Source organism: Gambusia affinis, linkage group LG08 (genome assembly GCF_019740435.1).
Source record: "Gambusia affinis linkage group LG08, SWU_Gaff_1.0, whole genome shotgun sequence".
In the NCBI taxonomy this organism is placed as follows: Eukaryota; Metazoa; Chordata; class Actinopteri; order Cyprinodontiformes; family Poeciliidae; genus Gambusia; species Gambusia affinis.
In genome coordinates, this window is record NC_057875.1 from 4,246,224 (window position 1) to 4,272,500 (window position 26,277).

Below are 26,277 nucleotides of genomic sequence, written 5' to 3' on the forward strand. Positions count from 1 at the left end.
TAAAGCACAAATTAATGTCTGGAGAAACAACTTCTTGACTAAACAAAATGAATTTGAAGAATAAATAAACACATTTTGACAAACTTCCCATCTATAATTCTGTTAAAATAAAACCCTGTTACAAAAAAGATGCAAATATGATTGATTACATATTATGATTTGAGTCTTGTTTTATTCTCAATGTCTTCCAATGCAAACCAGAAATAAAATGTAATACAACTGTTGGTGTTTTCTCACCTCACTTTCTCCCCTTCACAATAAGAGTATACATTCGGGTGTGAAATATATACATTGTATACGCCACAATACAAACAAAATGGTATTTTGTTTGGATCAAGTTGTTATTTCTTGCTACCTTTTGGAGTGTCACCAAGCTGAAGCATATTTTGGTATTTTTACTTTTAAAATATTGAGCTAGAAAAGCTAAACAAATCTTGTTATTACAGCAAAAACTGACACTTTGTTGCAAATTTGAATTTTGTGCTTTATTTTTCTTCACATGACAAACACTTATCTTTCTAATACTGTAATCTGATCTTATGTCTATACTCAATCTCAGCTCTTTCATCTTTGGCTTGGGTTGTCATAAAAACCTTCATGAGAGATAAAGCAAGATATAAGCAGCAGCATAATCACATAAACGGTCGCTTGTGAAACCTCTGCCTTCAGACTCGCTCACTGACATTTATCGTGATCATAACTGAAAAATATTCAACCTTGGTTTCCAATAAATACATGGAAATCGAACATGTTGTGCTTTACATGACCTCATAATTTTCCCTGTCTGAAAGGAGAGTCATGTGACGTGAGAAAAACTTCACGTGAAATAAAGAAGAGACCAGTTATAAAAGAGGTGGAAATTTTGGTAAAACTGGGATATATATAGGGAAGTGTGTAAAATATTAGTTGTAGTTAAGTTTAGGGGACATTGTGTTTGTTATTATCTTTGGTTTTAACAAGATGTCCTTAGTGTCATCTTGTTAAATTTTTATTAATTTTTCTATATTGTTCCTGTCACAAAAAAATCCAGAACAATCTGACTGAAACATTAACAGAATATTTCACAATTCTGTGAAATGAAGCCTAGGCGTAAATTCAAGCTGGAAGACTCTTTTAGCCCCTCCTGCATCATCCAGCCGGAACTTCCGGCTCATCACCGTTGATTGCTCAACGCCGGTCAAAGACTCGTCACGTCCAATCACCGTCCAAGCCCCAGCTGATAAGGACAGCCATCCATGGCGTTGTGCGCTTTCCTGCAGAGCTCAACCCACCTCCACCCCTTCACCTCCACTCGCTCAGCATCAGGCCACATCCTTCATCGCCTCCACCACCAGTGCCGGGTCCCGGGGGGATGACGTTCCTCTCAGCATACGGAATGCTCATCCAAGCCCATCGCAAAGTTTGCGATGATCAATGTCCTTAGCCGGGGCCCAGGCGCCAAAGATTTAAATCATATTGTCATTAAACTTTTCTAATGGTTACCCTTTGTCTGTCTGAGTCTCTACAGATTGAAATTGTGAAATAATTTCACAGAAATTATTTCACAATTTCTGTGAAATAATTCTTTAATTGCTCCAAAGATATTTTGGAGCAATATCTTTGCAAAAGAATATAGTTTACAACATCTTTTTTAAGTTTTCTCATAAAGTGGTTGTAAGGATCGAAATATATTTGCACAGATCATCATTTTCTTAAACATAATATTAGGCTTGGTGTACCTCAAGCCTGTGTGTTTGGCTTTAGCTTGTTATTCCCAAAGTTTGCCCAATTTAAGGTAACTTGATGTTTACTAGTGATATGATTGTATGTTGTTATGTAAGACAAAAACAAGCAGGAGAACTCAAAGTTAATAGCAGAAGCCAAAACTAATGAATTATGGATGCTGATTTGATAATCCAGTTCATCAAAGGTTTAGTAAAACAAGCACTGGAGCACCTCAAGGCTGTTTATTTGGTCCCCTGATTTTCTTAGTGTTTTCTGTCTTTGTTCTCTTCAAGCACAAAGAACAAAGAACCTGAAAAGTTGTATAAAACAAGAATTAAACTGAATAAATTACAAACTTAAATTAATGTTTAGATAAAATGAAATATTTTTTACTTAGCAACTAAATGTCATGACCTTTCACTGTTATGATTGAGAATGAACAGAATTTAACTGCAACAAATTGTCAAGCTGGATGAAAAACCCAGTTATCATTGAGGTTTGTTTCTTTCCAAACAGGAAAACAAAATAAAATTTATATTTTATATTTGTGGACTTTCTTTCCCTCCCTTTGTTGAATAAATTTGGATTCCTTTGCCTAATTAATATCTCAAACATTCTTTATTCCTGCATTTTCTTGATTCTAAAAATCTGGAACTAATCTGGCGTGTATTTAGTAACTAAAATTAAAAGAAGTCAAAAATTCAGAAAGCTGTTTACTATTTGGTTTGCATACCTTTCCCCTAATTAAATAAATTATTTCAAAACTGCTTTTTATGTTCAATCAGTGGTAAATATTGCTTGATAATGTCAACTTTGTGAAGAAGAAAATTTTGAAACCTACTGTTTCATTATTGCACAGTAATTTAATTGGTTTGTAACATAAATGAACATAAATAATTAAACTAAACCCTTAAAGGGAGATAATTTCCTTTACATTCTGGTTCTTCTTCAGTCACTTTTGGCCATAGGATGACTGGAGATCTTAAGTAAAAGGATTAACCTTTCTTCTACCTGCTCATTGTGACTCTGCTTTACTGCTTCAAAACCATAAAATGATATTCATAAAATAAAAGGATGATGGGAAATTGCCCACCTGTTAAAGTCCAACCCATGAGATAAAATCTGATTATACAAACTGGTGGAAATTTACTCAATAACAAATAGAAAAGTTTAAAACTGTGTTTCAGTTTCTTCCGTTTCACATTCACTTCTTTTGAAATACTGATGCTGTAAACTCAAAATGGAAAGTAGATTTCTTCTATTGATTATCTAACTCTTTTTGTTGGTTTTATTGTTTTATGAAAACACAAAACCCAGAATGAGTTTCCTTGAAAAACATTTTCCAGAAACAAATTCTGTTAGCCTGCAAGCCACGTTTTCTTTTCATAGCTCAGTAACATGTTGGTAGTTTAGTTAAGTTTACCGTAAATTAACATGTTTTGTATTGCTTACATCACGTTAGCTTCGGTCATCTCAGCTGGGTTTAATTTAGCTTTGCTTATCTTAGCTTTGTTTCAGTTCACCAGCTAAGTTTAGTACCACTTCTTTCCCATTAGCTTAGTTTAAACAAGTTTAGCCTAGTTTCATTTTGCATATCTTAACTCTACTTTGTAAGGGAAGCCTGGCTTACCTTAGTTTAGAATATAATTTTCCATTTTACTTTAATTAATCTTTGCTGAGTTTAGTTTAGCTGTGCTTATCTAAATAAACTAGCTTAGCTTAGCTTCTGTAGGTTTTTTCATTCAAACTGCATTTTGTGTAGTTTTGCTTAGCTTACCTTAGTTTAGTAGAATTAATTTCCTTTTAGTTTGGCATAGTTCATGTAAGTTTAGAATATCATACATTTCATTTAGCTTAGCTTATTTTAGAACAACTTACCTCACTTTAGCTTAGCTTATTTATTTATTTTAGATGCACTTAGCTTAAATTAGCAACATTTTGTGTATATTAGCTTACCTTACTCTATACACTTTAATTTAGAGTAATATACGTTACTTTGCTTGCTTTAGATGTCTTTAACCTAGCTGCATTTTGTTTAGATTAGCTTACCTTGGTTTTGATTATTGGTCTTTGTCTCCTGAACTGATATTTCTCACTGTTTTATCAAGCTAGCTGTTTTTGTGTGTGTTTTTCTACTGCTGTTCTGAACTTTGGTGCTGTAATGTAGATAACATCAGTGGGTCCTGATGCAATCATAAACCATTCATCAACAGCCACTGTGGATTTGGATCATTGATTCATTTATTTTTATTTAACCTTTATTTCGTTAGGGGAAAAACCCACTGAGATTAAACATCTATTTTGGAAGAGAATCCTGGTCAAGACTGGCAGCAGCACACAGAGATTGCAGAACATTAATAAATAAATAAATTTAAAAATCCTCAGTTGAAACATTTACAAACAGATTATTCCTTCTAAAAATCAGTAAGAACAGCCTAAAATATATATATTTCTGCAACTGTCTAAGTAGACGGAGCAAAATCTGAAAAGAAGATATTATCTTTAGCTTATCATAATTCAATTAAATGGCAATAATGTTTAATGAGAATTAATTAAAATAAAATTTGGGGTTTCTAAAGTTTCTCTTTCCAGGGAGTCGCTACTCAGGTAGGTGTTCCGGTCTCTGTTAATATGTCACCTGTTGCTGTGAATGGGAGGGGCAGATGCTTTATGGTTACAAATAAAGGTTCAACAGGCATCAGTTCTTACAGAGTCTCAGTGCAGGCAGACTGACACCATGGCGAAAGGCTTCTTCATCAGTAAAACTCTTGCAGTTGTAGGGATCCTAATAGGAGTGGCTGCCCTGTCCACCATCATCGCTCTGTCTGTCGTTTACTCTCAGGAAAAATCCAAAAACAACGAGGCGTCACCCACTCAGGAAGGAGGAACAACTTCTAAACCCACTACAACACCTACAACACCTTCCCCTTCCAACGAACCATGGGACAAATATCGGCTGCCAAAAACTCTGGTGCCGCGCCACTACAGCGTGACTCTGTGGCCCCGACTGAAACCAGATCCGACGACTGGGCTTTACATCTTCACAGGTAAAGCTGGACGGTGGAAACCTTCAGTCTAGATGACAGTTAAAGTCTAATCTGCCTTTCTTCAGCCACAAGGACCGAGCCCAGCATCATTTTTAAAAATCCAACCAAATCGTGTAGAACAAGTAAAATGTATGCAGACTGAAAGTTTCAGACCTACAAACATCTTGAGTCAAAAGTGGAAAAACCATGTGCAACATCTGCAGTGATGTACTGCTTTTCAGTTAAATTACAAAACCAAACAGATTGAGTAACATTTATAATTTACCTCAACAGTTTGGAATTTTACAAGATTTTTAAAAGGAATAATTACATTTATATTTAAATATACCATTCTTAGAAATATTTTTTTCACTTTTACTGATGTAAAACAACCTAAAAAGGAAAACACAAAGTTAATTTGCCAGGGCTAATGAAGGAATATAGTTTAGTTTATTTAACTGGTATCAAGAGAGAGTCATCTCAAAACTGAAGCTTGCCTTCCTTTTAACCCCTCCAGTGGGTCTTTTGTGGGCTCTAGTGTCCCTTATAAGAAAGCAGAAGACATGCGGCAAATGTCGCCGGGTCCGGGAATCGAACCCACGACGGCCGCATTGCGGACTCAAGACCGCCAAACGTGGGTCGTGCTATCTCCCACGCCACCACAGCACGCTAAAACTTGCCTTTCTGAAAGTTTCAGAATTTTTCTAACAAATCTCTGGAGGTTTCAAATTCAGAAATGGTCAAAGATCGTCTGATAATCTGAGATTAGTTTAAAAACTATTTATTTGATATTAGTCCAGTCAAAACAAATGGAAAAAGTTCCCTGAATTCTGGAAGACTGAATGATTAGGACTAGTTTGATTATTGGGTCCAGATGGACATTTTAGTTCTGGTTTTTACTCAACAGTGGGAAACGTGTGCAAAAACCTGCAACTGAAAGATGTTTTGATGAGGTGCTAAATTTGTCTCCATGCAGTCAGAAGTTGAACTGAAACATTTCTGACGGCCTTCTTGTGTTTCAGGAAACTCTTTTGTGGAGTTTGAGTGCGTGGAGGAGACGGATCTCATTCTTATCCACTCTAACAAGCTGAACTACACAATGGATTCAAATAAGAAGCATGCAACGCTCTCAGCCGTCAGCAATGGCAGCGCACCAGCCATCAAGAACTCCTGGCTGAAGACGGAGACTCAGTTCCTGGTTCTGCAGCTGGACGGTAAACTGGTGAAAGGACAAACGTACCGCCTTGACACCGAGTTCACTGGAGAGCTGGCTGATGATCTGGGAGGTTTCTACAGGAGCGAGTACGAAGAGAATGGAGTCAAGAAGTAAGAATATTCTCTGTTTGTGTTTCAATAAAACATTTTCCTCCTCCACCCTGAGCTGAAATGCTGCTGTTAAATGTTCAGCGCCTCTATGTTGTTCTCTAATTGTTAATTGTTAATCAAAATTTCTCATTCCAGACTCAGCTGAAAGCTGTGTTGATCCTTCAGAGGCGAACATTTTTATCTTAATTTTCACAGAACAAATCACTATGAATCAGGGATCTTCAAATTTACTTGTTCTTATAGAGATTATCTTTCATGTCTTGTCTCTGTCGTCTTAATGGACTTTTTAGCCATTATAACTAGAATCCAGAGAACTTTGCCCTTCTGTTATGTAACAGTGTCCAATGGATGGATGTAACCATGGCAACATGATCCATAAACAACCATCTTTAAAACCTCTTGTTGGGAATTTGAGTGTTGCTCACAGCAAAGGAGGGAGATAAAGAGGGAGAGAAAATGGCTGAATTGGTTGGTTTAGTTGGTTAGTTTGTAAGTTGGTTGGCTGGTTGATTGGTTGGATGGATGGATGGATGGATGGATGGATGGTTGATTGGTTGGATGGATGGATGGTTGATTGGTTGGATGGATGGATGGTTGATTGGTTTAGTTGGTTGGTTGGATGGATGGATGGTTGGTTGGTTGGATGGTTGGATGGTTGGATGGATGGTTGATTGGTTTAGTTGGTTGGTTGGATGGATGGATGGATGGATGGAAGGATTGATGGATGATGGATGGATGGTTGGATGGATGGTTGATTGGTTTAGTTGGTTGGTTGGATGGATGGATGGATGGTTGGTTGGTTGGTTGGTTGGTTGGATGGTTGGATGGATGGTTGATTGGATGATTGGATGGATGGTTTATTGGTTTAGTTGGTTGGTTGGATGGATGGATGGTTGGTTGGTTGGTTGGATGGTTGGATGGATGGATGGTTTATTGGTTTAGTTGGTTGGTTGGATGGATGGATGGTTGGTTGGTTGGTTGGATGGATGGTTGGTTGGTTGATTGGATGGTTGGATTGGTGGTTGATTGGTTTAGTTGGTTGGTTGGATGGATGGATGGTTGGTTGGTTGATTGGATGGTTGGATTGGTGGTTGATTGGTTTAGTTGGTTGGTTGGATGGATGGATGGTTGGATGTCTGACCCCAGCTGCTCTGTTCCCTCCAGGGTCATTGCGACCACCCAGATGCAGGCGACCGATGCCAGGAAGTCGTTCCCCTGCTTCGACGAGCCGGCGCTGAAAGCTTACTTCAACATCACTTTGATCCACGATAATGGAACTGTGGCTCTGTCCAATGGCGCTGAAAAAGGTCAGTTTCATATCTCTGATCGCTGGAGAACTTTAAACAAGGAACCTCTGATCTACAGTATCAAGAACACTGTGGAATAAAACAAAGAGAATAGGAAATGATTGAAAGTCTGTTGGGTCTAGTTAAAATTTGGAAACCAAACCAGGAATTGCTTCTCAAAGTTGATGGATTTTCTTCAAACATCATCATAAATAAAATGTTTATTTGATTTTTGTTTTTGTACAGAAACCACACTCATCACCAAAGATGGTCAAGAGGTGCTGCAGACAGTCTTTGAGCGGACTGAGAAGATGTCCACCTATCTGCTGGCCTTCATCGTCAGCGACTACGACTACATCAACAACACCGTTGACGGGGTTCAGGTACTTCACCACCTCCAGTCTCTTTAACCTTATTGAATTTGTGTGGTGCTTTTATGGGAATCACTGTAACACTAACACTTTCTGGGTTCGGATCTGACATCAAGTCTAAACTCTATGCATTTATGGGTTAGAATTATGTTTTTGTGTCCGTTTCAGATCCGGATCTATGCTCGTAAGCCCGCCATCGCTGCTGGCCAAGGAGACTACGCCCTCAAAATCACCGGACCCATCCTGAAGTTCTTTGAGAAGTATTACAACTCCACGTACCCACTGCCCAAATCGGGTCAGTTCAACACTCTGACACTGGCTGTAGGACACATCCATCCATTCATCAAATCTTCTATAAATCGTCCATCCATCATTTAAAACCTCCATCATTTATAATAATCCATCCATCATCCATAAATAATCCATCCAGAACAATTTACCTGAATCGCTTAGGAAGGTGACGGCCAGATTAACATATTCAGTGTCTACAAGTGGCCCCCGCCCCACACTTTGCCCACCACTGCTTTAATGAGACTTTACCAGGAGAGAAACGCTGGCATGCTGTGCTTCAGCCTCTGGCCTGTTCTTCTGTCTCAGTGAGGGATTATTTGTTTTCAAAATAACATGAAAAGTCTGTTTTCATGTTATTTTGAAATGAAATGAAGAATTAAATGTCTGAAACAGCTGAAAATCATGCCTGTATTCTTGCTGGTTTCTGAGGCGTCACATGATTACCTTGTTTTTCAGTCATCATTTGTTCTGAGGGTTTACAGCGTTTTTACAGCCAACTCTCTGAATGATTTACCTTTATGATGATGACTCAATGAAGACAGTGAAGCTGCTTCATCAGCTTTTCTGCGATTAATTAAAAAAATATTATCTTCATCATCTGTTCTCACTCTTTCAGTGTCAGGCCGGAAGTCGGTCGCTTTTATTTGTTGCCTGGGAGTTTTTTTTATGATGCATTCTGTGAAGATATGATAACAACACCAGGGTTGAGCAGATAAAGTCTGATCCTTTGATTTACAGATGTTCGTCCAGTAAATAAATTTTATGACAGTCATCACATCTGAAAAGAACAACGCTTTACTGTCCTTCTGTCACCCGACAAGGCCGGATCTAAAAATAGAAACAGTCGTCGCTTCGACATGAACGATCCAGCTCACACAGAAACTGATGTTTCTTCTTTCTGCTCTTTCAGGTTCAGTGAAGAATTTACGGAAGGCCAAAAGAGTCAAAATTAAATGAATAATTCAGCACATCATTAAATCATCAATTACATGTACCAATAGATAAATAAATGTCAATTTAAATGTTTAAATCATTTGTTTAATAGACAACTATTTTATAAAATATGTCAATGTTATTAAATGCAAACACTCAAAAGCTTATTTAAATAATTAGCCCTGCTCATTAGTATCTGTCAAACTCATAACATAAGATAAAATTATTTTATGTTGACGCTACAGGACCCATGAGATACTTAAATACCCATTTAATTAATGACATGCATCAGCTGTTAAGTTGCCATATGGATTACATCTTTAAAATGTAATAGGGCGACCTGTCCAGAGTTTTTGTTTAAAAATTACATAACAGAAATGTGAGGATTTGCAGGTTGTGTCCATTGGAAAGTTGCCTGACTCTTTAAAATCTCCTCTGTCCTGCAGATCAGATCGCCATCCCTGATTTTAACGCGGGAGCCATGGAGAACTGGGGTCTGATCACGTACAGAGAGACGGCGCTGCTGTACGACGAGGCCTTCTCCTCCAACTCCAACAGGGAGAGGATAGCCACCATCATCGCTCACGAACTGGCCCACATGGTGAGCTCAGATAAATGCTAAGATGCAGAGACATTCACAGACTGTTATGAGTTATGAGGAAAATAAAATTAAAATAAAAACTGGAGGCAAAATACACCAAAGCTTCTCTTATTACAAACCAGGCTTCTGAGAACAGGATGTAAGTACGGCTCTAAGGAGCCCCCTAGTGGACATGGAGGATTTATTTTCTTTGCACAAACTAAATGCACAAAGAAAAATGGAAAACAACTTCTATTATTTTTATAGTTATACAAATATTAGGTTGATCTATTCCTGTTGTTGGCTGTTTCCTCTCTGTTTCCTCTATTTGGGGAAATAGAAGACATAAAACTTATTGTTTACTATAAATTCAGTGTTTGTCAGCTGAATTTACTTTACATATTTAAAATAATATGGCACAAAGATACCAACAGTCATCAACAGCCATAACACCTGATATTATGACGTTATAATCTTTACATTTCTATTATGAGGATAAAGTCACAATGTTATGACTTTATTCTCGTAATATAGCTTAATTCTCATCATTTTTATTTTATTTTTTCCTCAATATGTCTCCAACGTACTTTGGTGAGGTAGCGCAAGAGAACAAATTTCTCCCATGTCTTATAAGAGGCTCTGTAGGACCCAGACTGCTCGGTTATTATTTATTTTAGTTTTTATAGATGTAATTTTCTCATCTTGTCCCTGCAGTGGTTCGGTAACCTGGTCACTCTGCGCTGGTGGAACGACTTGTGGCTGAACGAAGGCTTTGCTTCATACGTGGAGTACCTGGGAGCGGACGATGTCGAACCCGAATGGAACGTGGTACGAATTCTCTCTACGTTTGATGCTAATAATCGTTTCAGATGTCCGATGACACTCTTAATGGAGTCACCTTCCTCTTGTTTCTTGGCAGAAAGACCTGATAGTCCTCAATGATGTACACAGAGTGTTTGCAGTTGACGCTCTGGTGTCGTCTCATCCGCTGTCCTCCCTTGAAGACGACATCCAGAAACCTGCTCAGATCAGCGAGCTCTTCGATGCCATCTCATACAGCAAGGTCAGGAAGCTTTTAGTCTTCCATAGAGAAACAAATGGGCGTTCATTTTTCACATGTATAAACGTTGGCATTCTGAACTAAATATTTCATTCACAATCAAAATATTTAATAGTCCACCTCAGATTTTTCGCAAGCAAATGAGCTAAACATTTAGCTTGGACCTGAGTATGTAGTTATCAGCTAAATATTTATCTAACAAATTAATTAGTTGCAAGTTAAATATTTAGCTAGCAACCTAAATATTTAATTACGAGCCAAATATCTACTTAGCAAACTAAAACTTTAGTTTGAGAATTAAATATTAAGTTTAATATCTAGTTTAGCTTGTGTGCTAAATATTTAGCTAGCAACCTTAGTAACTAGTTATGAACTAAATATTTAGTTTGGTAATTAAATGCTTAGTTTAGAAAATAAATATTTTTTTTGGAAAATAAATATTTAGCTCGGACCTAAATATTTAGTTTACAAGCTAAATATTTAGCATGCGAGCTAAACTATATATATGAAACTTAATATTTAATTTGCAACTACATTTTCAGTTTGACGTGTGAATTAAAGTTTTAGTTTGCTAGATAAATATTTTAGCTCATAACTTAATATTTAGGTTGTTATTACAGCTCACTTGTACAAATTGTAAACAAAGATGGATAAAAATCCCTCACTGTGCATGTAGCATCTTGACATTTTTCCTCTCCTGTATTTCTAATATCTGAGCCAGGGTGTGTAATAAGATCTATCTAAATGAATATTGTTCTTATCTCCAGGGAGCCTCTGTCCTCAGGATGCTGTCAGACTTCCTGACTGAACCTGTCTTCACCAAAGGACTCCAGGTGACTTCCTGAAAAATATAATCAAACATTCGGTTTTGGATTTTCTGCTGTTAAAATATATTTATTAAAACATGGAGATATAACGTCTCTCCCTGTCCTGCAGAGCTACCTGAGGGAGTTCGCCTTTGACAACACCGTCTACACAGACCTCTGGTCGCATCTGCAGACGGTATGTTGTCTTCACGCAGTTTGAACATTCAGGTTATGTTTCTCTGAAGAAAACTCATCTGCCAGTTCTGGTTCACTACCCAGACAAATTACAATAAAATCCAAGGGATCCATTTAAAACTCTACTGGGGGTATTAAACATTAAAGCTCGTGCTTTTTCAATTAGAAAAACAACTGGCGATCTATATCAATAGATAACACATCTAATAGAATATTCAATATCATAGATTATTCACTGAACTCTGATCCAGAACCACACAGCATTCTGGGAGATGTAGGCAGAGGAAAGAGTTTAGCCTCTCAATCTCTCACAGCGAGCTAAGCTATGTGGGTGGAATCAACTAATTCCCTCTCTTTGGTTACCTAGCAACTCGCTCACTCTATGGTTGCCTAGCAACAACTTGCTGAGTAACTTGCCCAGGAGCAGATTTAGGTTTCGCCAACGTGTGCCATAAATGCTTAAAAATAATCAACAACAGAGTGGAGTGAAAACTGTGGACACAGGCAGAAACGTCAGGCAGTATTTCAGATATTTAAAACGAAAAACGAATCAATAATTATCTATCTCGACTGATATGAGATGCTTATATTGTGACAAGTTTTAATAGCCATATTGTCCAGTCATGATGCCTATCAAACTATTCTTGATTCAGATGTGAGACAATCAGTCCAGAATGAATGCAAATTGGATCATCAACAGAAAAACAACAGAAATTGTTTGAGGGAGAGAAGAGTCAATATGTTGAAATGAGAGATATTTCTGGTAAAGGTGGTTTTATAAGTGGTTCGTTTAATTTTTCACCTGATTGGGTGTGCAAAAACACTTACACACACATAAACACAATTTAAGGAAGCACAAAAACCTACATGTCTCTTCACCAACAGCATAAAATAAAACCGAAAACATTTTTCATAGAATTTGTCAAAAAAAAAAAAAAGAAATACACATCTTTATTTCATTTGTGTCTCAGAATGTTTTCAAACTGAGCTTGTTTTATGTTTTCTGGTGTTCAACAGGCTGTGGATGAAGATAAAGTCAACCTTCCTAAAAGTGTCAAGGACATCATGAATACCTGGGTGCTGCAGATGGGCTTCCCTGTGGTAACCATAGATACCGCCTCCGGCAGTATTTCCCAGAAGCACTTCCTCCTGAATCCAGACTCCATAGTTACCACTCCATCTCCCTACAAGTACGTAAACAGCTCTCTGATATTTTTCCAAGAATGCCTACTGTATCACAAACTGTTTTACCACCAAAATCATTTTACTGTTCATAAAAAAGTGGGTCTAAAAGTACTTACAGAGTGGTTTCTGCTCCAGTTATGAGTGGAGCATTCCAATCAGATGGATGAAGACTGGAGCCAACCAGAACCTCACATGGCTGACAGAAAAATCAGGTATAAAAATATCAGTGACCATGTGATTCACTAATTTCTGTTCTCACAGAGTAGCCAGTTGGTAGCTGGTTTGTTTTTCCTTTTAATGTTTTTGGAATAGATAAAAGTTAGACTTTAGACGTCAAATTACAACGGCACAGTTAGAGCAAATTTCCAAGAAAAAGTTCAGAATTTCTGACATTTAAAGGTGGAAAATTTGCAAGAAAAAAAAGTCTCAGAATTTTCTTGCAATAAAAATTTGAAAAGTTAAAAATTTGAGGGAAAATTTTCTCACAAATTTATTCCTCCTTTTTTTTCTGTCTACAGTATCTATAGTAATTACACCAATTATAGATAAAAAATAGCTCATAGATAAATATCATCAGCAACCACACTTACTAAATTAATAATGAAGATAAAAAAAAAGCTTCTTTGAGATTTCTTTGTGTTTTTTTATCTTCTAAAAAGCTCAAAAATGTTGCTATAAATTTTCTGGCAAACATTTACTGAAGTATTTTCAACGTAATTAGAGCAGAAGTGTTATAAAGGGTAAAGCACAGGATTAAGTGAGCTCTAAAGTTATGTAATTTATTTAATAGAGAATGAAGGAAAAGTTCTGAGCTAGTCTGACCCCAAAAAGCAAATCTGTTATTCTGACCCTTTAATGGCTAAACCTGGCAACCCCAACGAAGCCTGTTACCTAGCAACCCCAGTAAAGCCCAGTCTGTCACCTAGCAACCCAAGCAGAGCTCTAGCATTCAAATTCAAAAGTACTTTAGGGATCCCAAAGGGAAGTTAAATCTTATTGAAACTCATATTAATTCAAAATTTTCAAAGAGTTAAATGTTTGGTCAGCAGATTTTACCTTGTACGCTGTAAAAGACAAATGTTTTTCTGTATACATACATACATTATTAACATTGATGACATGAATGCTTCTCTCTGTTTCCATGTAGCTGTAAAAAGCAGCACTTTCAATTAAAGCCCCAATAAACAAGCAGTTTTTGCTCTCTGTTTAATCTAACCAGTTTTAGCTGCATCCAAATCTGTTTTAAATCAGTTTGTCAAACTTGGTTTAGTACATCAGATTTTTAAAGAAAGAGTGACCCAGATATGTACTTATTTCTGAGGCGACTACACAGTTCTCAGGCAAGAAAGAGAGAGTGCAGATGACCGCAAAAGACTTTCATGTGATAAAAAGCTTTGACATTGTCGCTTTAAATCAAAGCTGCATATTTAACACTTGAAGTGGCAGAAAATTGCAGATACTTAGCAAACTGACACACAAGAATGAAACAAAGTCAAATTGCCCGATTTAACGTAAAAAAATAATTTCTTCTGAAGCTACAAATAACGACATGAAGGTGACGGGGGGTTCTGACTGGGTGCTGGCCAACTGTGATGTGGTTGGATACTACAGAGTCAACTATGATGAGGCCAATTGGGACAAACTACTGACCGCTCTGAACACCAACCACCAGGTAGGAACAGCTTCCTGAAGGCTTTTCCGTCTGTGTGGTTCAACTGTACCTGACATGTTGCTGTTTGTATGTAAGGCCATTCCAAAGATCAACAGAGCTCAGCTGGTGGACGACTCCTTCAACCTGGCCAGGTAAGTCTGAAGCTAACAGACAGAAACAGGGATGAGGGTCGAGCCTGTGTTGCATTCAGGAATAATTTGATAAAAGCTCATAATGTTGTTAGAAACTGGTGAATTTTAAAGCCATTCTAGATAGAAAAACAGTGAGGTTTTTTTTTTTTATTGAGAAATTTTCTAGAAAAAACATGGACATTTCTGAGTGTCAAAAGTCTAAAATGTTCAACTTTTCAAACTCAGAAATATTCCTATTTTATCAAGAAAAAAGTTTTTCCAAATAAAATTTTGAGTATTTGAACTCAGAAATGCCCTTGTTTTTTTTGTTGTTTTTTTTTTTAGTAAATTATGAGATTAATTAAAAAAATTTCAAAGTTTTTTCAAGTAATTTGACTTTTTTAACTCAGAAATTTCTGGGGTTTTTATAGTTAATTTCTGAGATTAATCTCAAACTGTTTGAACTTTTATTAGGAAATTTGCTCTGTTTTTTTCTGTCTATAACCACCCTAATTCAAATTTTATTCAAATTTTGAATTTGAATACATCGTCGCAGAGACGTACAGCTTTGAGCTTGTTAAAACACAGATTTAGAAACAAATACTATCCTTTTTTGTCATCTGAGCGAGGTTACATAAATCCCACTGCCTGTCGTTCCCCAAAGAGCGAAGATCATCTCAACAGTTCGGGCACTAAAAACCACCCTGTACCTGAAGAACGAGAGGGAATATATGCCGTGGAAATCTGCTCTGGACAACCTGGACTTCTTCCTCCTGATGTTCGATCGCAGCGAGGTTTACGGAGCCATACAGGTGCTCGTCTTTCCTACGTTAATCTATCAACGTTTCTCTACGTTTCCCAACCTTTGTTTAACATTTATTACCTATTACTGTGGATCTCATGTTTGCAGGGATATCTGAGGAATCAGGTCACCCCTTTGTTCCACCACTACAAAGAGTTAACAAGTAACTGGACCAAAGTACCAGATGGTCACATGGACCAGTGAGTACATAATAATATAATATGATAATATTGATGAAGAAGTTCTAGTTCCATTGGCAGATAGATTAATTTACAAGGCATTTTTCCCATGCTATAAGTTAATCTATCTGGAACTAGTACTTCTTCATCAATATTAAGGAAATATTTACTTAAAACAAACTTTAAAGTTAGTCATTCTTCAAATGTACTAAGATATTGTGTTTTTCCAGTGACACAATATCTTAGTGTCACTGGACACTAAGATATTCCTACACAGGCTCAGCATATTTTGTCTAAGAGCAGCTGGTAGTTTCTTTTTACTTTGCAAATATAATTTGTTTAACCACAGATTTTGGATTGACCAACTTTCAGGACAACTCAAGGAACTCATGGAAGATCTATGGATAAATTTAGATTTCCAAAAGGCGAAATAGTCTTTTATTGCATTTTCTAAACAGTTGCAGATTCTGAGAACACAGGCTCAAACAACTGAGTCCAAAAATACTCAAATGTTGGGAATAGTAATGCAGTACTTCTCAAATAGAGGGGTGTGTCTTGCATTATGACAGTTTTCATTGATAAAATAGGAAAATTTATGCTTCCACTTGGATCTTTACTGCTTCTAAAAACAGCTCAAGCTCTTAAAGAAACACCCAGAAGGTTTTTAGTGTGTGGAAAGTGAACTGTTTCAAAAACCTTCAGAATTTAAAGTTACAAATCAGCAGGCACCACCCCGTTACCTAGCAACCCCAGCAAAGACCGTTACCTAGCAACCCCATGGAAGCGTGGGGGCGTGGCCAGCAGCAGCCTCTTTTAAAGTGACAGAGGCAATTCAAAAGCTCATTCTTAAAGCAGCTCAACATATTATCCAAGAATGATTTTGTGCAAAAACACAAATAATGAACATGTTTTTTATTGTCCATAAACATATCCTAATCTGTTCAAGAAGGCATAATAGATCACCTTTAAGGTTTTTTTTGTCATGGGTTTACCACCAAACCAGCATCGTCTTATTTGACAGTTTGTAACTTTTTAAGTTGTGTTTAGGAACCAGTTATTAAAACATGGATTTCTGATTGTCACCACCAACTGGTTTGTCCTCAGTTTAAACTCCAAGTCTTCTGTAATCTTCCTGCAGGTATAATCAGGTGATTGCCATCAGCCTGGCCTGTAAGACCGGTCTGAAGGAATGTCAGGATCTGGTGCAGTCGTGGTTCAAAGAGTGGATGGACACAGACAACAACCCGTGAGTGGCAGAGCATTAAGTCAGTCCTCTTAAAGGCCGTGCTTTAACGCTGCTTCGTCTCTCTCCAGAATCAAACCCAACCTGCGCTCCACCGTGTACTGTAACGCCATCGCAGCAGGGGGCGCCGAAGAGTGGGACTTTGCCTGGAAGAAGTTTAAGAACGCCTCCATCGCTATTGAAGCTGATAAACTGCGTGCAGCGTTGGCCTGCACCACACAACCGTGGCTGCTCAACAGGTTGGTTCAAATGATGCTAATGACAGGAGATTTTTCCCACACATTGGATCAGGAATGATGGAGCATCTCATGTTGTCCCCAACAAAAATCTGCTTAGGGCCCCAAAAGTCTTGGGCCAACCATGGACTTGATTCAACAATGACAGATTTTTAAACTAACAGAAGTATTTTAAAGTCTGTTCTCTGTCTCTCGCTGGTTTTGCTCCTCAGGTATCTGGAGTACACTCTGGATGCAGAGCGGATCCGGAAGCAGGACGGCACCTCCACCATCGTCTACATCGCCCAGAACGTGGTTGGTCAGCCTCTGGCGTGGGACTTCATCAGGACTAACTGGAATTTCATCTTCACTCAGTGAGTGGGACACTGACGCCATGTGAAAGTCCCATGCAGACATGACCTGTTCGGTAACATCTGTCAACCTAAAAACCATAACGTCCACCTTTATGAAGGGAGATGGGCGTTTTTATGAGGCTGTTTACCATCAATGAAAGGATTTATTGATCAAGACGATCCTCAGCTGATCTTTGATCCTCATAAAACCATCTGTAGTTACGTTTGGTATTTCCTTTAGACTCATTTGATTTGTACAACTACAACATAAAAGCTTGAGCTTCAATGGCAGAGTGAAGTTACAGAGAGATTTATTGCGTGATACTGTCGTCAGATTTATTGACTAATGTACGTAAGAGGAGTATTAGATTAGATGATGCTGTAGATGAAATAAGTCGGAATATTGTTTCTTACAGATTTTTGCTTTGTTTTTTTTTTGTTCCTCTCATATCTGGTGATGTTTCTTCTCGTAGGTACGGTGGTGGATCCTTCTCCTTCGCCAACCTCATCAATGGAGTCACAAAACGCTTCTCCACAGAGTTTGAGCTTCAGCAGGTTAGAGAACATTTTGAAATGATAAAGATTTTTGCGGACATATTGTAATTTGTATCGTCAGCTGATTGATGAGGTGTTTTAATTCGTAGTGACTGAGTATTAGCCGTTTGTGCTCCTTATAGGACAAAGTCTCAAGGATTTCTGAGGATTTTGATCATGTGTTCTTTGTCTCTTAGAGATAAAGAACCTTAGCTCGAATGATGAAAGGATTCAAGTGTTGCACAGTGATGAAAGCTAAGATATAAAGAGGACATACTATGCAAAATTCTTGCACATTTTTGTTCTTCCATTTGGGTTTCTGCTGCTTCCAAAATCAGTCAAAGTGCTAAAAAAACAAACCCCCACCTGCCAGTTTTTCGGCAGTAAATTCATGTTTTTTGGTGTGTGGAAAATGACCCAAATCAGCAGGCACTGCCTCTCATCTTATGACCCCATCAAAGCCCAGCCCGTTACCTAGCAACCCCAGCAGAGTTCTGCCTGTCACCTAGCAACCAAAGTAAATCTCCAAGATGTTTGGTCAGCTGGTTTTACTGCTTTAAATTCTAAAGCTCTAATTTACTTGCCTGATTTGTGAACATTCAGCTGAATAAAGTTCAACATCGGTGTCAAAGTTTTGGTTATCGGCTGTTAAGAATTCCTAAAATAGTTAAATGTTTATATTCATGCTCTTATTTTGAAGTTGTTAAAGATTGATTGCGCAGCAGCTAACATAAAACATAAATGCAATATCTGAGGGTATTGTAGGACATGTAAATTATACTATAAAATTAAATTGGTACTCGATAGTTGAAGGTTTTCAGGGGCAGATATGATTTAAAGTGAAGTTAGCAGTTTAGCATTAGCTTATGTTTGTGTTAGCAAACCTAATGTTTATTATTAGTGCTTAAGGGTTAGCACTAATTAACTAACTTTTTAATTAGCTGGTTAAGATTGCCTGCTGTCAGAAAATCTGAATCAGAACCTTTACTTGGAGAGTTTCTGCACTCAAGAAATTTGGCTTCAGTTCCACTTTGCTCTCAGTGAAGACAAATTCATACACAAGGATTTTACAAAAATCAGGCCTGTTTTGCCAAAAGCAGGTTGAATGTCCATATCTGTCTGTTAAATAAGTTAAAATACAATTTATAAGCCATAAATAGAGCAGACCTAATCAATTATGTTCTGTTTTGTTTCAGCTGAAGCAGTTCAAGGAGGAAAACGCTGATGTGGGTTTTGGATCCGGGACTCTGGCAGTGGACCAGTCCATCGAGAGAACACAGGCCAACATGAAATGGATCGAAGAGAACAAAGAAAGTGTCCTGGAGTGGTTCGAGAATCCAGTTTAGATCATGACAAACATAAAATCTTATTCCTATTTATTTAATTAGGAATGCCTTTTTCATAAAAAATAACCTGGTTTTTTCAAGAAGTTTGTACTTTCTGATGGTCCAGTGATTATTTTTACATCTTGAAGCAGCATTTATGTTTTATTCATCTCTAACTTCACCACTGAAGATGTTCAACTTGTTTCATATAGAGAGAAAAAGCATATTTTGTTTCAACAAAACTGAGAAGTGCCTAGATAAATATAAAACTAAAACAAATGTGACACCTACATGTGAACATGAGATTAAAGTTGTTTTTGTTCCTCCAAATTTCTCTAAATGTTTTAAAACAATTAAGGGAATAAACTTTTAGTCAACAGAAAGTGGACTATTATAAAAAGCAGATTTTTTTTATTTATTAGGTTTGTTTTGGTAATGAAAGCTGTCTTCAAACATCATATCAGCCTGAACCAGCAGTTCTTGTACCTGTTGTTGACTGTATGGAGACAGGGGATAAATCTTACTGTATTTTATGATATCTTGTGTCGAAATTCATAAATTTATGTACTGAGTTCATGTGTTCAAATCGCATTCCATGTACTTTATCATGAAGCAGTTTTTGTAAAGTCTTTTGGACATTTCATGAATCAACAGATAATTAAATTATTTGTACAGAAATAAAACTGGGTGTGTAAAAACCCCCAGCATGTTTTGTAAGTTGAACCAAAAATCCTCCCTTTTCAGTTCTTTAGAAAAGAAACTACTTCCAATTTTTACTAAGAAATGCTGAAAGTGAGCACATTTAAACATCTTAAAGCAACAATTTGACTGTTTTGAAAAAAGAAAAAAACCAATAAACTATTTAAGTCGCAGTTTGTCTTGTTTTTATCTGCAGCACATGTAGCTACTATTTTATCCACTGTGGCTTTTATAAAACCACTTCAGAAGTCATTTAAAAAAACATAAAAAATCTGGTCTTAGCAGTTCTTCTGTATTTGCATTTAATAATTATTACTGAAGGCCACCAGTGGGAATCTGTAATGTTTTATATTTTGAAGTGGAAGTTTGTTGCAAGAAGCTCCATATGTTGCTTTCTTGTATAAAATAAAGAGTTTTCTTTTCCTTTGTAAAAGTTAAAATGATCTAAAAATAAGAAAGTATTTAATTATTTTTCTGGCTTTCAAAATAAACAGTTAGTTTGGTATATGTGCATGTGTGAGCTCTCTGAATCCAAACGGCATCATTGCTACTCTGAGCTCTGCACAATGCTTTTCTACTTTATGGACTCGGTGGCTGGCTTTATATTAAAAATAGATTTTATTCTGTTCTCCCAGAAAAGTTGGTCAAAAGAATAAGAAGAAGGGGCGTGCTCCGGTGGCGTAGAGGCTAGCGCGCCCCACGCCTGGAGGCCCCCAGTCCTCGATGCGGCCGTCGCGGGTTCGATTCCCGGACCCGACGACACCCGCTGCATGTCTTCCCCCCCTCCTGTCAGCCTACTGTTGTATAAGGGACACTAGAGCCCACAAAAAGGACCCCTGGTGGGGGAAAAAAAGAATAACACATTTTCAAGTGTTTAATACAAGATATTGAAAGAAATAAAAGTGCATTTTGAATAAAATTCATAATAAACATAATAAAACAATTTCACCAAGGAATAAATAATCTGGGGAAACTTGAGTCCATTTGCATCAACACACCCAAAGTTCTGTAACACAACAAATGAAGAATCAGAAATGAATGTCCAGGGAGCCAGAAAGGTTGCAGAAACGTTTCATCCAGGCAGTTCTGTGTGTGTGTGGTTATTTTCTGAAGTGTTTGACCACAAATAGACAATAAAATCCCTGAGTCACACGTGTTCACGTGTGTGAACTCTTGGCAGAAATGCAGTTTTACGACTGGAGGGAGATCATACACTAACTTTCTGAGTAGTTTATCAGTGATTATCAGCATGGATCGTTCCCACCAAAGCTACCCTGACCTAATATATAATCCATTCATTCCTCAACAGTGACGGCTCCTTATGGAGGAGGGCAGGGGGAGCTAAACTGCTGACAGGCACTTCTGCTTTTCATTCCTGCATGGACTCAGCTAACCAGACCAGCTCAGGTTTGTTCAGCCGTCTGCAGAAAAGCAGCGATTGAGCTTGAAGCTGTGCTTTAATCGGCATTAGCAGATCGGAGAACCATGGGGAAAAGATGCAAAGTCAGCTGGCTGTGTGTTCTCTGCGTCATCTTGGCCCTGGTTTCTGTGGCAACCATTGTCACGTTGTGGACTATCGCTATCATAGGAGTGAAAGGAGATGACGTCACAGCTCCTTGGGACAGGTACGATAGCAATGACACTACGACACAACAGGATGTTTGGATGAAAGACGCAGAGGTGCTGGATATCCAGATTCACATCACAAAGCAACATGAGAGTTTCTCTTCTTTCAAGGAAACTTTACCTGGGCAAAACATGTCAGCTGACTCGTATTTGATTTTGTGCAGATTCAGAGAAATGCATCTGAATTACAATAATAAAAAAGAGAATGCTTCCTTTTTGCACAAATCATAACAGCAATACATCCAGGAAGCAGAGCTGAGGGCCTGAGAGTGGCAACAAACACTGCAAAAAAATTCATTCAAAATCTGGAGAAGTTTTACCAACAAAGACAAAATGAAATCTTTAATCTAATCTGCGTTTAGGTTGCAACTCTACCATCACACTCAATGTTGTTTAACTTCATCTTTTATGCTTCTCTCTTCAGGGATCGTCTTCCTGGAGATTTAGTCCCTGAGTTTTACAACATCACTCTGTGGCCTCGACTCAAGCCCAACCCAAACTCCAACCTCTACATTTTCACTGGTGAGTAAAAGCTGCAATGTGAACCGAGTCCCAGGCGAGGGTGGGAGGCTGTGAATGCTGGCTCTTGGACTCATAATCTGGCTCCTGGACTCATAATCTGGCTCTTGGACTCATAATCTGGCTCCTGGACTCATAATCCAGGAGCCGGATTCCTCCTTACTGCAAGGCTAGGAGCCTGGCCTGGTATGTGAGGCTGGGCCACCCAGATATAGTTGGAATCACCTCCACAGTCTGGGATCTGCTCATCTCCCCAAGACGACATGGATCCACTCGTAAATTTGAGTGTCCCAGAGAGGGAAAGGCACCAGACAGAAGGTATATGTTTTATGTGATAAACAAACAATGGAGTCTCCAAAGCAGAGATCTCAAACTGCAATCGTCAAGGGCCAGAGTCTCGCAACTTTTAGATCTGTCTCCTCTTCTACACCTTTGATTAAATGACAAAACAAATGCAGTCAAGCAGAGTTACAAGAAGCCATCCCTTAAAGGACTGGAGTTTGAGTGCTCTGATTTAGATGATGTGCTGGGATGGGTGCCATCACGAGATTCCCTTGTGCTCCTTCAGGACTTTAAGACCCTGCAGGCAATGATAGAGTAATGTGGAGGGCTGTGAGAGGGAGGCATGGTCTCCCTCTGGTGTTTGGTTAATAATAATCATCACGTGGACGCAAATACTGAAATGAAATTACATCAGGTAAATATTGAGCTTTTCTGTACACCTGAAGATGCTTCACAATGAAATCAGTTACTCCCATATAAACACAAATTCACATTCACTGAAGGTGGCAAAATACAGGATTGTAGCCACTGAATACTGTAGCCGTCAGTCCTTCTGACCACCACCAGCAGGCGATGTGGGTGAACCGTTTAGTCTTGCCTAAGGATGCAACGGAAGACATGGACAGAGCAGGAGCTCGAAACGGCAACCCACCGATTACAGGATGAACTCCGACCATCACTGACACCACTTTGCTAAATGCAACCATTGCCATGCATAGGGTGACCCAGATGTCTGCCAGGTGCCAGGCTAGCTTGTCTATATTGTGATCATGCCACCAACCATAAGGTCATATCTGTCAAGACACTTGGGTAAAGAAAGAGAGAGAATTGTCACTTGATCACCACCTGGTGATGAGTTAAAGTAGAGAGAGTAAGTCCTGATCAATGAGGTAGGTTTAAAGGGAAAACCTCATAAATGCAGACCCTGGCACTCAATATCCTAGCTTTGTGTACGTATGTGCTACTGAAAGAAGTTAGACTTTTAAAACAATCCGACAGTCACACATCAGCTAATTTACAAATTGTTGACAATTGGATGTTGTCCTGTCTATTGTGTTGGTAGGATCAGTTTAAACGTTGTTGACCTTGCATGTCTCCATTTTTTCAGGTTGGTCCACCGTTCAGTTTGAATGTCTGGAAGCAACGGATCTGATTCTGATTCACTCTAACAAGTTGAACTATACAGAGACGAAAGATGAACATTTCGTCAAGCTAACGTCTGCAGGTACAGAAAACATTCATGAAAAACATGTTTCTCACGATAAGATCAATTCAGTTTGTCCACAACATGCTGATTTACAACAATAAATGTGATGTCAAGGCACTTTAAACGAAGAACAATCAAATAGTGAAATACCAATCCCATCCACGAAGGCTGGAGTTTTCAGGGGTTCAATTCCCAGACACTTCCTGTCTGAATTCTGCTAAATAAAGGCCACTAGTGCCACAAAAACCTTTTGAGAAACTCCATCCATTTTCTGTTCACCCTTGTCCCTAATGGGGTCGGGAGGGTTGCTGGTTCCTCTCCAGCTACGTTCTGGGCGAGAGGCGGGGTCATGGGGTCACCCTGAACAGGTCGCCAGTCTGTCGCAGGGCAACACAGAGACACACAACCATTCACACACACACTCACACCTAGGGAGAATTTCGAGACCAATTAACCTGACAGTCATGTTTTTGGACTGTGGGAGGAAGCCGGAGAACCCGGAGAGAACCCACCATGCACAGGGAGAACATGCAAACTCCATGCAGAAAGACCCCGGACTGGGAATCGAACCCAGGACCTTCTTGCTGCAAGGCAACAGCTCTACCCACTGCGCCACTGTGCAGCCCCTTCTAAGAAACTTTCTATATAAATACAGAAAATAAAATAAAATAAAAAGTCATTACAGTTTTGTTGTAATGGCTGGGTTTCAATCTGACTGGAATGAAATGCTGTTGTAGGAACTTCTGGTGAAGTTAGACATTGAAGATGACAAACCCCCTTACACAACAGCCTGCTATTCCTAATGTAAATCTTAAAAAATAAAGTGGGGCAAAGTACCTCTAAATTAATGTCAGAGACCAATAAAGTGAGACAGAAAACAGAAAACAACTCCTGATGTTTATTGAAGAACACGTTAAGAACTGATGGTTCTTCCAGCTGTCAGATCATCACGTTAAAGACATTTCACAGCTTTCTTCTCACTCTAAATGTCTTTTCCAGAAGGTGCATCTGTCCCCAACATCAAGTCAACTTGGATGCAGCTTCAAACACAGTATCTGGTCATCCAGTTGAGGAGTAAATTAGCTCCTGGACAGAAGTACCAGCTGTATGCCGAGTTCACAGGAGAGCTTGCTGATGATCTGGCTGGATTTTACCGAAGCGAATATAAAGAAGATGGAGTCACAAAGTAAGATTTTCTACCCTGTTTTAGTATCTTTGTTAGACTTTTTAAACAGTTGAATCTCTTCACAGGATTGTTGCAACCTCCCAGATGCATCCCACTAACGCCAGGAAAACGTTTCCTTGTTTTGATGAGCCGGCCATGAAAGCCGTTTTCCACGTGACCCTCATCCACCCAACAGGAACTGTCGCCCTGTCCAACGGCATGGAAATGGGTAAGAAAGACTATAACTGCACAAACTTGCAGCTTTAGTCCTAAAATGGCTCTCAGAGGACAAAAATATTATTGTGTCATGGGCTTGACTAGAACGAGTAAATCTGTGCATTGGTTTACAAAAGCCAGTCTGGAGCAAACCAAGTGTAATGCTGTATTTAACCAATCTCTGTCAACCTTGATGAGAAATCTTAAAAGTCCTTCTTTAAGTAACTTCCTGTTTTTATAAACTATGTCAGAGATCCACACCAGAAAATCACAAAAAGGAGAAAATGTGAGAATCAGGGACTTGAAAGCAAAAATTAGCATTTGATTCAGGATCAATCTATAAAAACTAGAAAGCATCTGCCCTTCTTTTTTATCGAATTAATTTACTGCTGCTAAAGTCAATTAGCTTTTACAGCAATAAATTAATAAACCACAGAGTGAAAAAACCCTGTTTATTCCAGACAACAAGTGCAACCTCCTGAGTTCTGCATCTGCCACAAGATCTGCCCCCAGCGGGGCAATCAGAGGAAAAACAATGGAGAGTTTTCAGGTAGAACTCACCTCAGACTCAGTTGGCTCATTTTGATGATGCAGCTCTATTTGGAGCAACCCTGATGTCAACCCTTCCATCCTGTTGAGGAATCTCTTTAAGTCTCTAGTAAATAAAATATGTGAGGGTTGCAATATAGATCAATTAGTCCAAGAAGTTGTAGCTTAGCTTCTTGATCATCAAAGCAGTATCCCAATTACTGTAGAGATTGTCTAAACAAGTGTTGCTCGGCTCAGGCACAGATGACATTCGGAGTTGTCTTTGCGAATTAAAAAAAGATTTTATTTACCTTCATACAAAAATACCGCTTGACATACTCAGTGCCTAACGCTCCCCACAAGAACGGAACCCGAGCACTTCCCCCAACGTTCCAGGAACACACACATCAACAACAGTTGCGTTCAATGACATAAAGGAAATGTCCGTTACTAAGTTATCAAGCTACAATGAAAAATGAATGAACTTCTTATAATAAACAAAACAAATTGGGTGGGGTACCTGTGAACTATAATACACATGAACAGTATAATAAATAAATAAACTAATAAATTCGGTGTCTCTCACACAAGCATATCCATCTCCTGCTCCACTTTGCTCAACACTTGAATGCGATGTGGTCCAGTCCAACTAAAGCCCATGTTGTGGAGTGTTTGGTCTAAACCAGGGGTCTCAAACTCCAGGCCTCGAGGGCCGCAGTCCTGCAGTTTTTAGATGTGCCACAGGTACAAAACGCTGGAATGAAATGGCTTAATTACCTCCACCTTGTGTAGATCAGTTCTCCAGAGCCTTAATTATTCTATTCAGGTTGGTGCAGCAG

The 26,277-nt window shown here is 38.5% G+C and overlaps 2 protein-coding genes across 2 annotated transcripts in view; both read left to right on the forward strand.

The window, feature by feature from the left end:
• Positions 1 to 4,417: 4,417 nt before the first annotated feature.
• On the forward strand, positions 4,418 to 20,068 carry anpepb (alanyl (membrane) aminopeptidase b). The gene is made up of 21 exons (XM_044125873.1): positions 4,418 to 4,751; positions 5,753 to 6,056; positions 7,221 to 7,363; positions 7,589 to 7,725; positions 7,882 to 8,008; positions 9,384 to 9,538; positions 10,232 to 10,345; positions 10,437 to 10,580; positions 11,345 to 11,410; positions 11,514 to 11,579; positions 12,596 to 12,768; positions 12,899 to 12,975; positions 14,299 to 14,435; positions 14,511 to 14,566; positions 15,210 to 15,357; positions 15,456 to 15,547; positions 16,665 to 16,772; positions 16,841 to 17,008; positions 17,218 to 17,358; positions 17,811 to 17,892; positions 19,068 to 20,068. Exons 1-21 carry the CDS (start codon positions 4,442 to 4,444, stop codon positions 19,215 to 19,217), a joined length of 2,898 nt encoding a protein of 965 aa, XP_043981808.1. The 5' UTR covers positions 4,418 to 4,441; the 3' UTR covers positions 19,218 to 20,068.
• A 1,166-nt stretch (positions 20,069 to 21,234) lies between these two features.
• Positions 21,235 to 26,277, forward strand: part of LOC122836150 (aminopeptidase Ey) — an 18,809-nt gene continuing 13,766 nt past the window's right edge. The window contains exons 1-5 of the mRNA XM_044125874.1: positions 21,235 to 21,520; positions 21,946 to 22,043; positions 23,431 to 23,547; positions 24,529 to 24,715; positions 24,781 to 24,923. Coding sequence (XP_043981809.1) covers positions 21,381 to 21,520; positions 21,946 to 22,043; positions 23,431 to 23,547; positions 24,529 to 24,715; positions 24,781 to 24,923 — 685 coding nt within the window. The 5' untranslated portion in view covers positions 21,235 to 21,380. The remainder of the gene's footprint in view (positions 21,521 to 21,945; positions 22,044 to 23,430; positions 23,548 to 24,528; positions 24,716 to 24,780; positions 24,924 to 26,277) is intronic.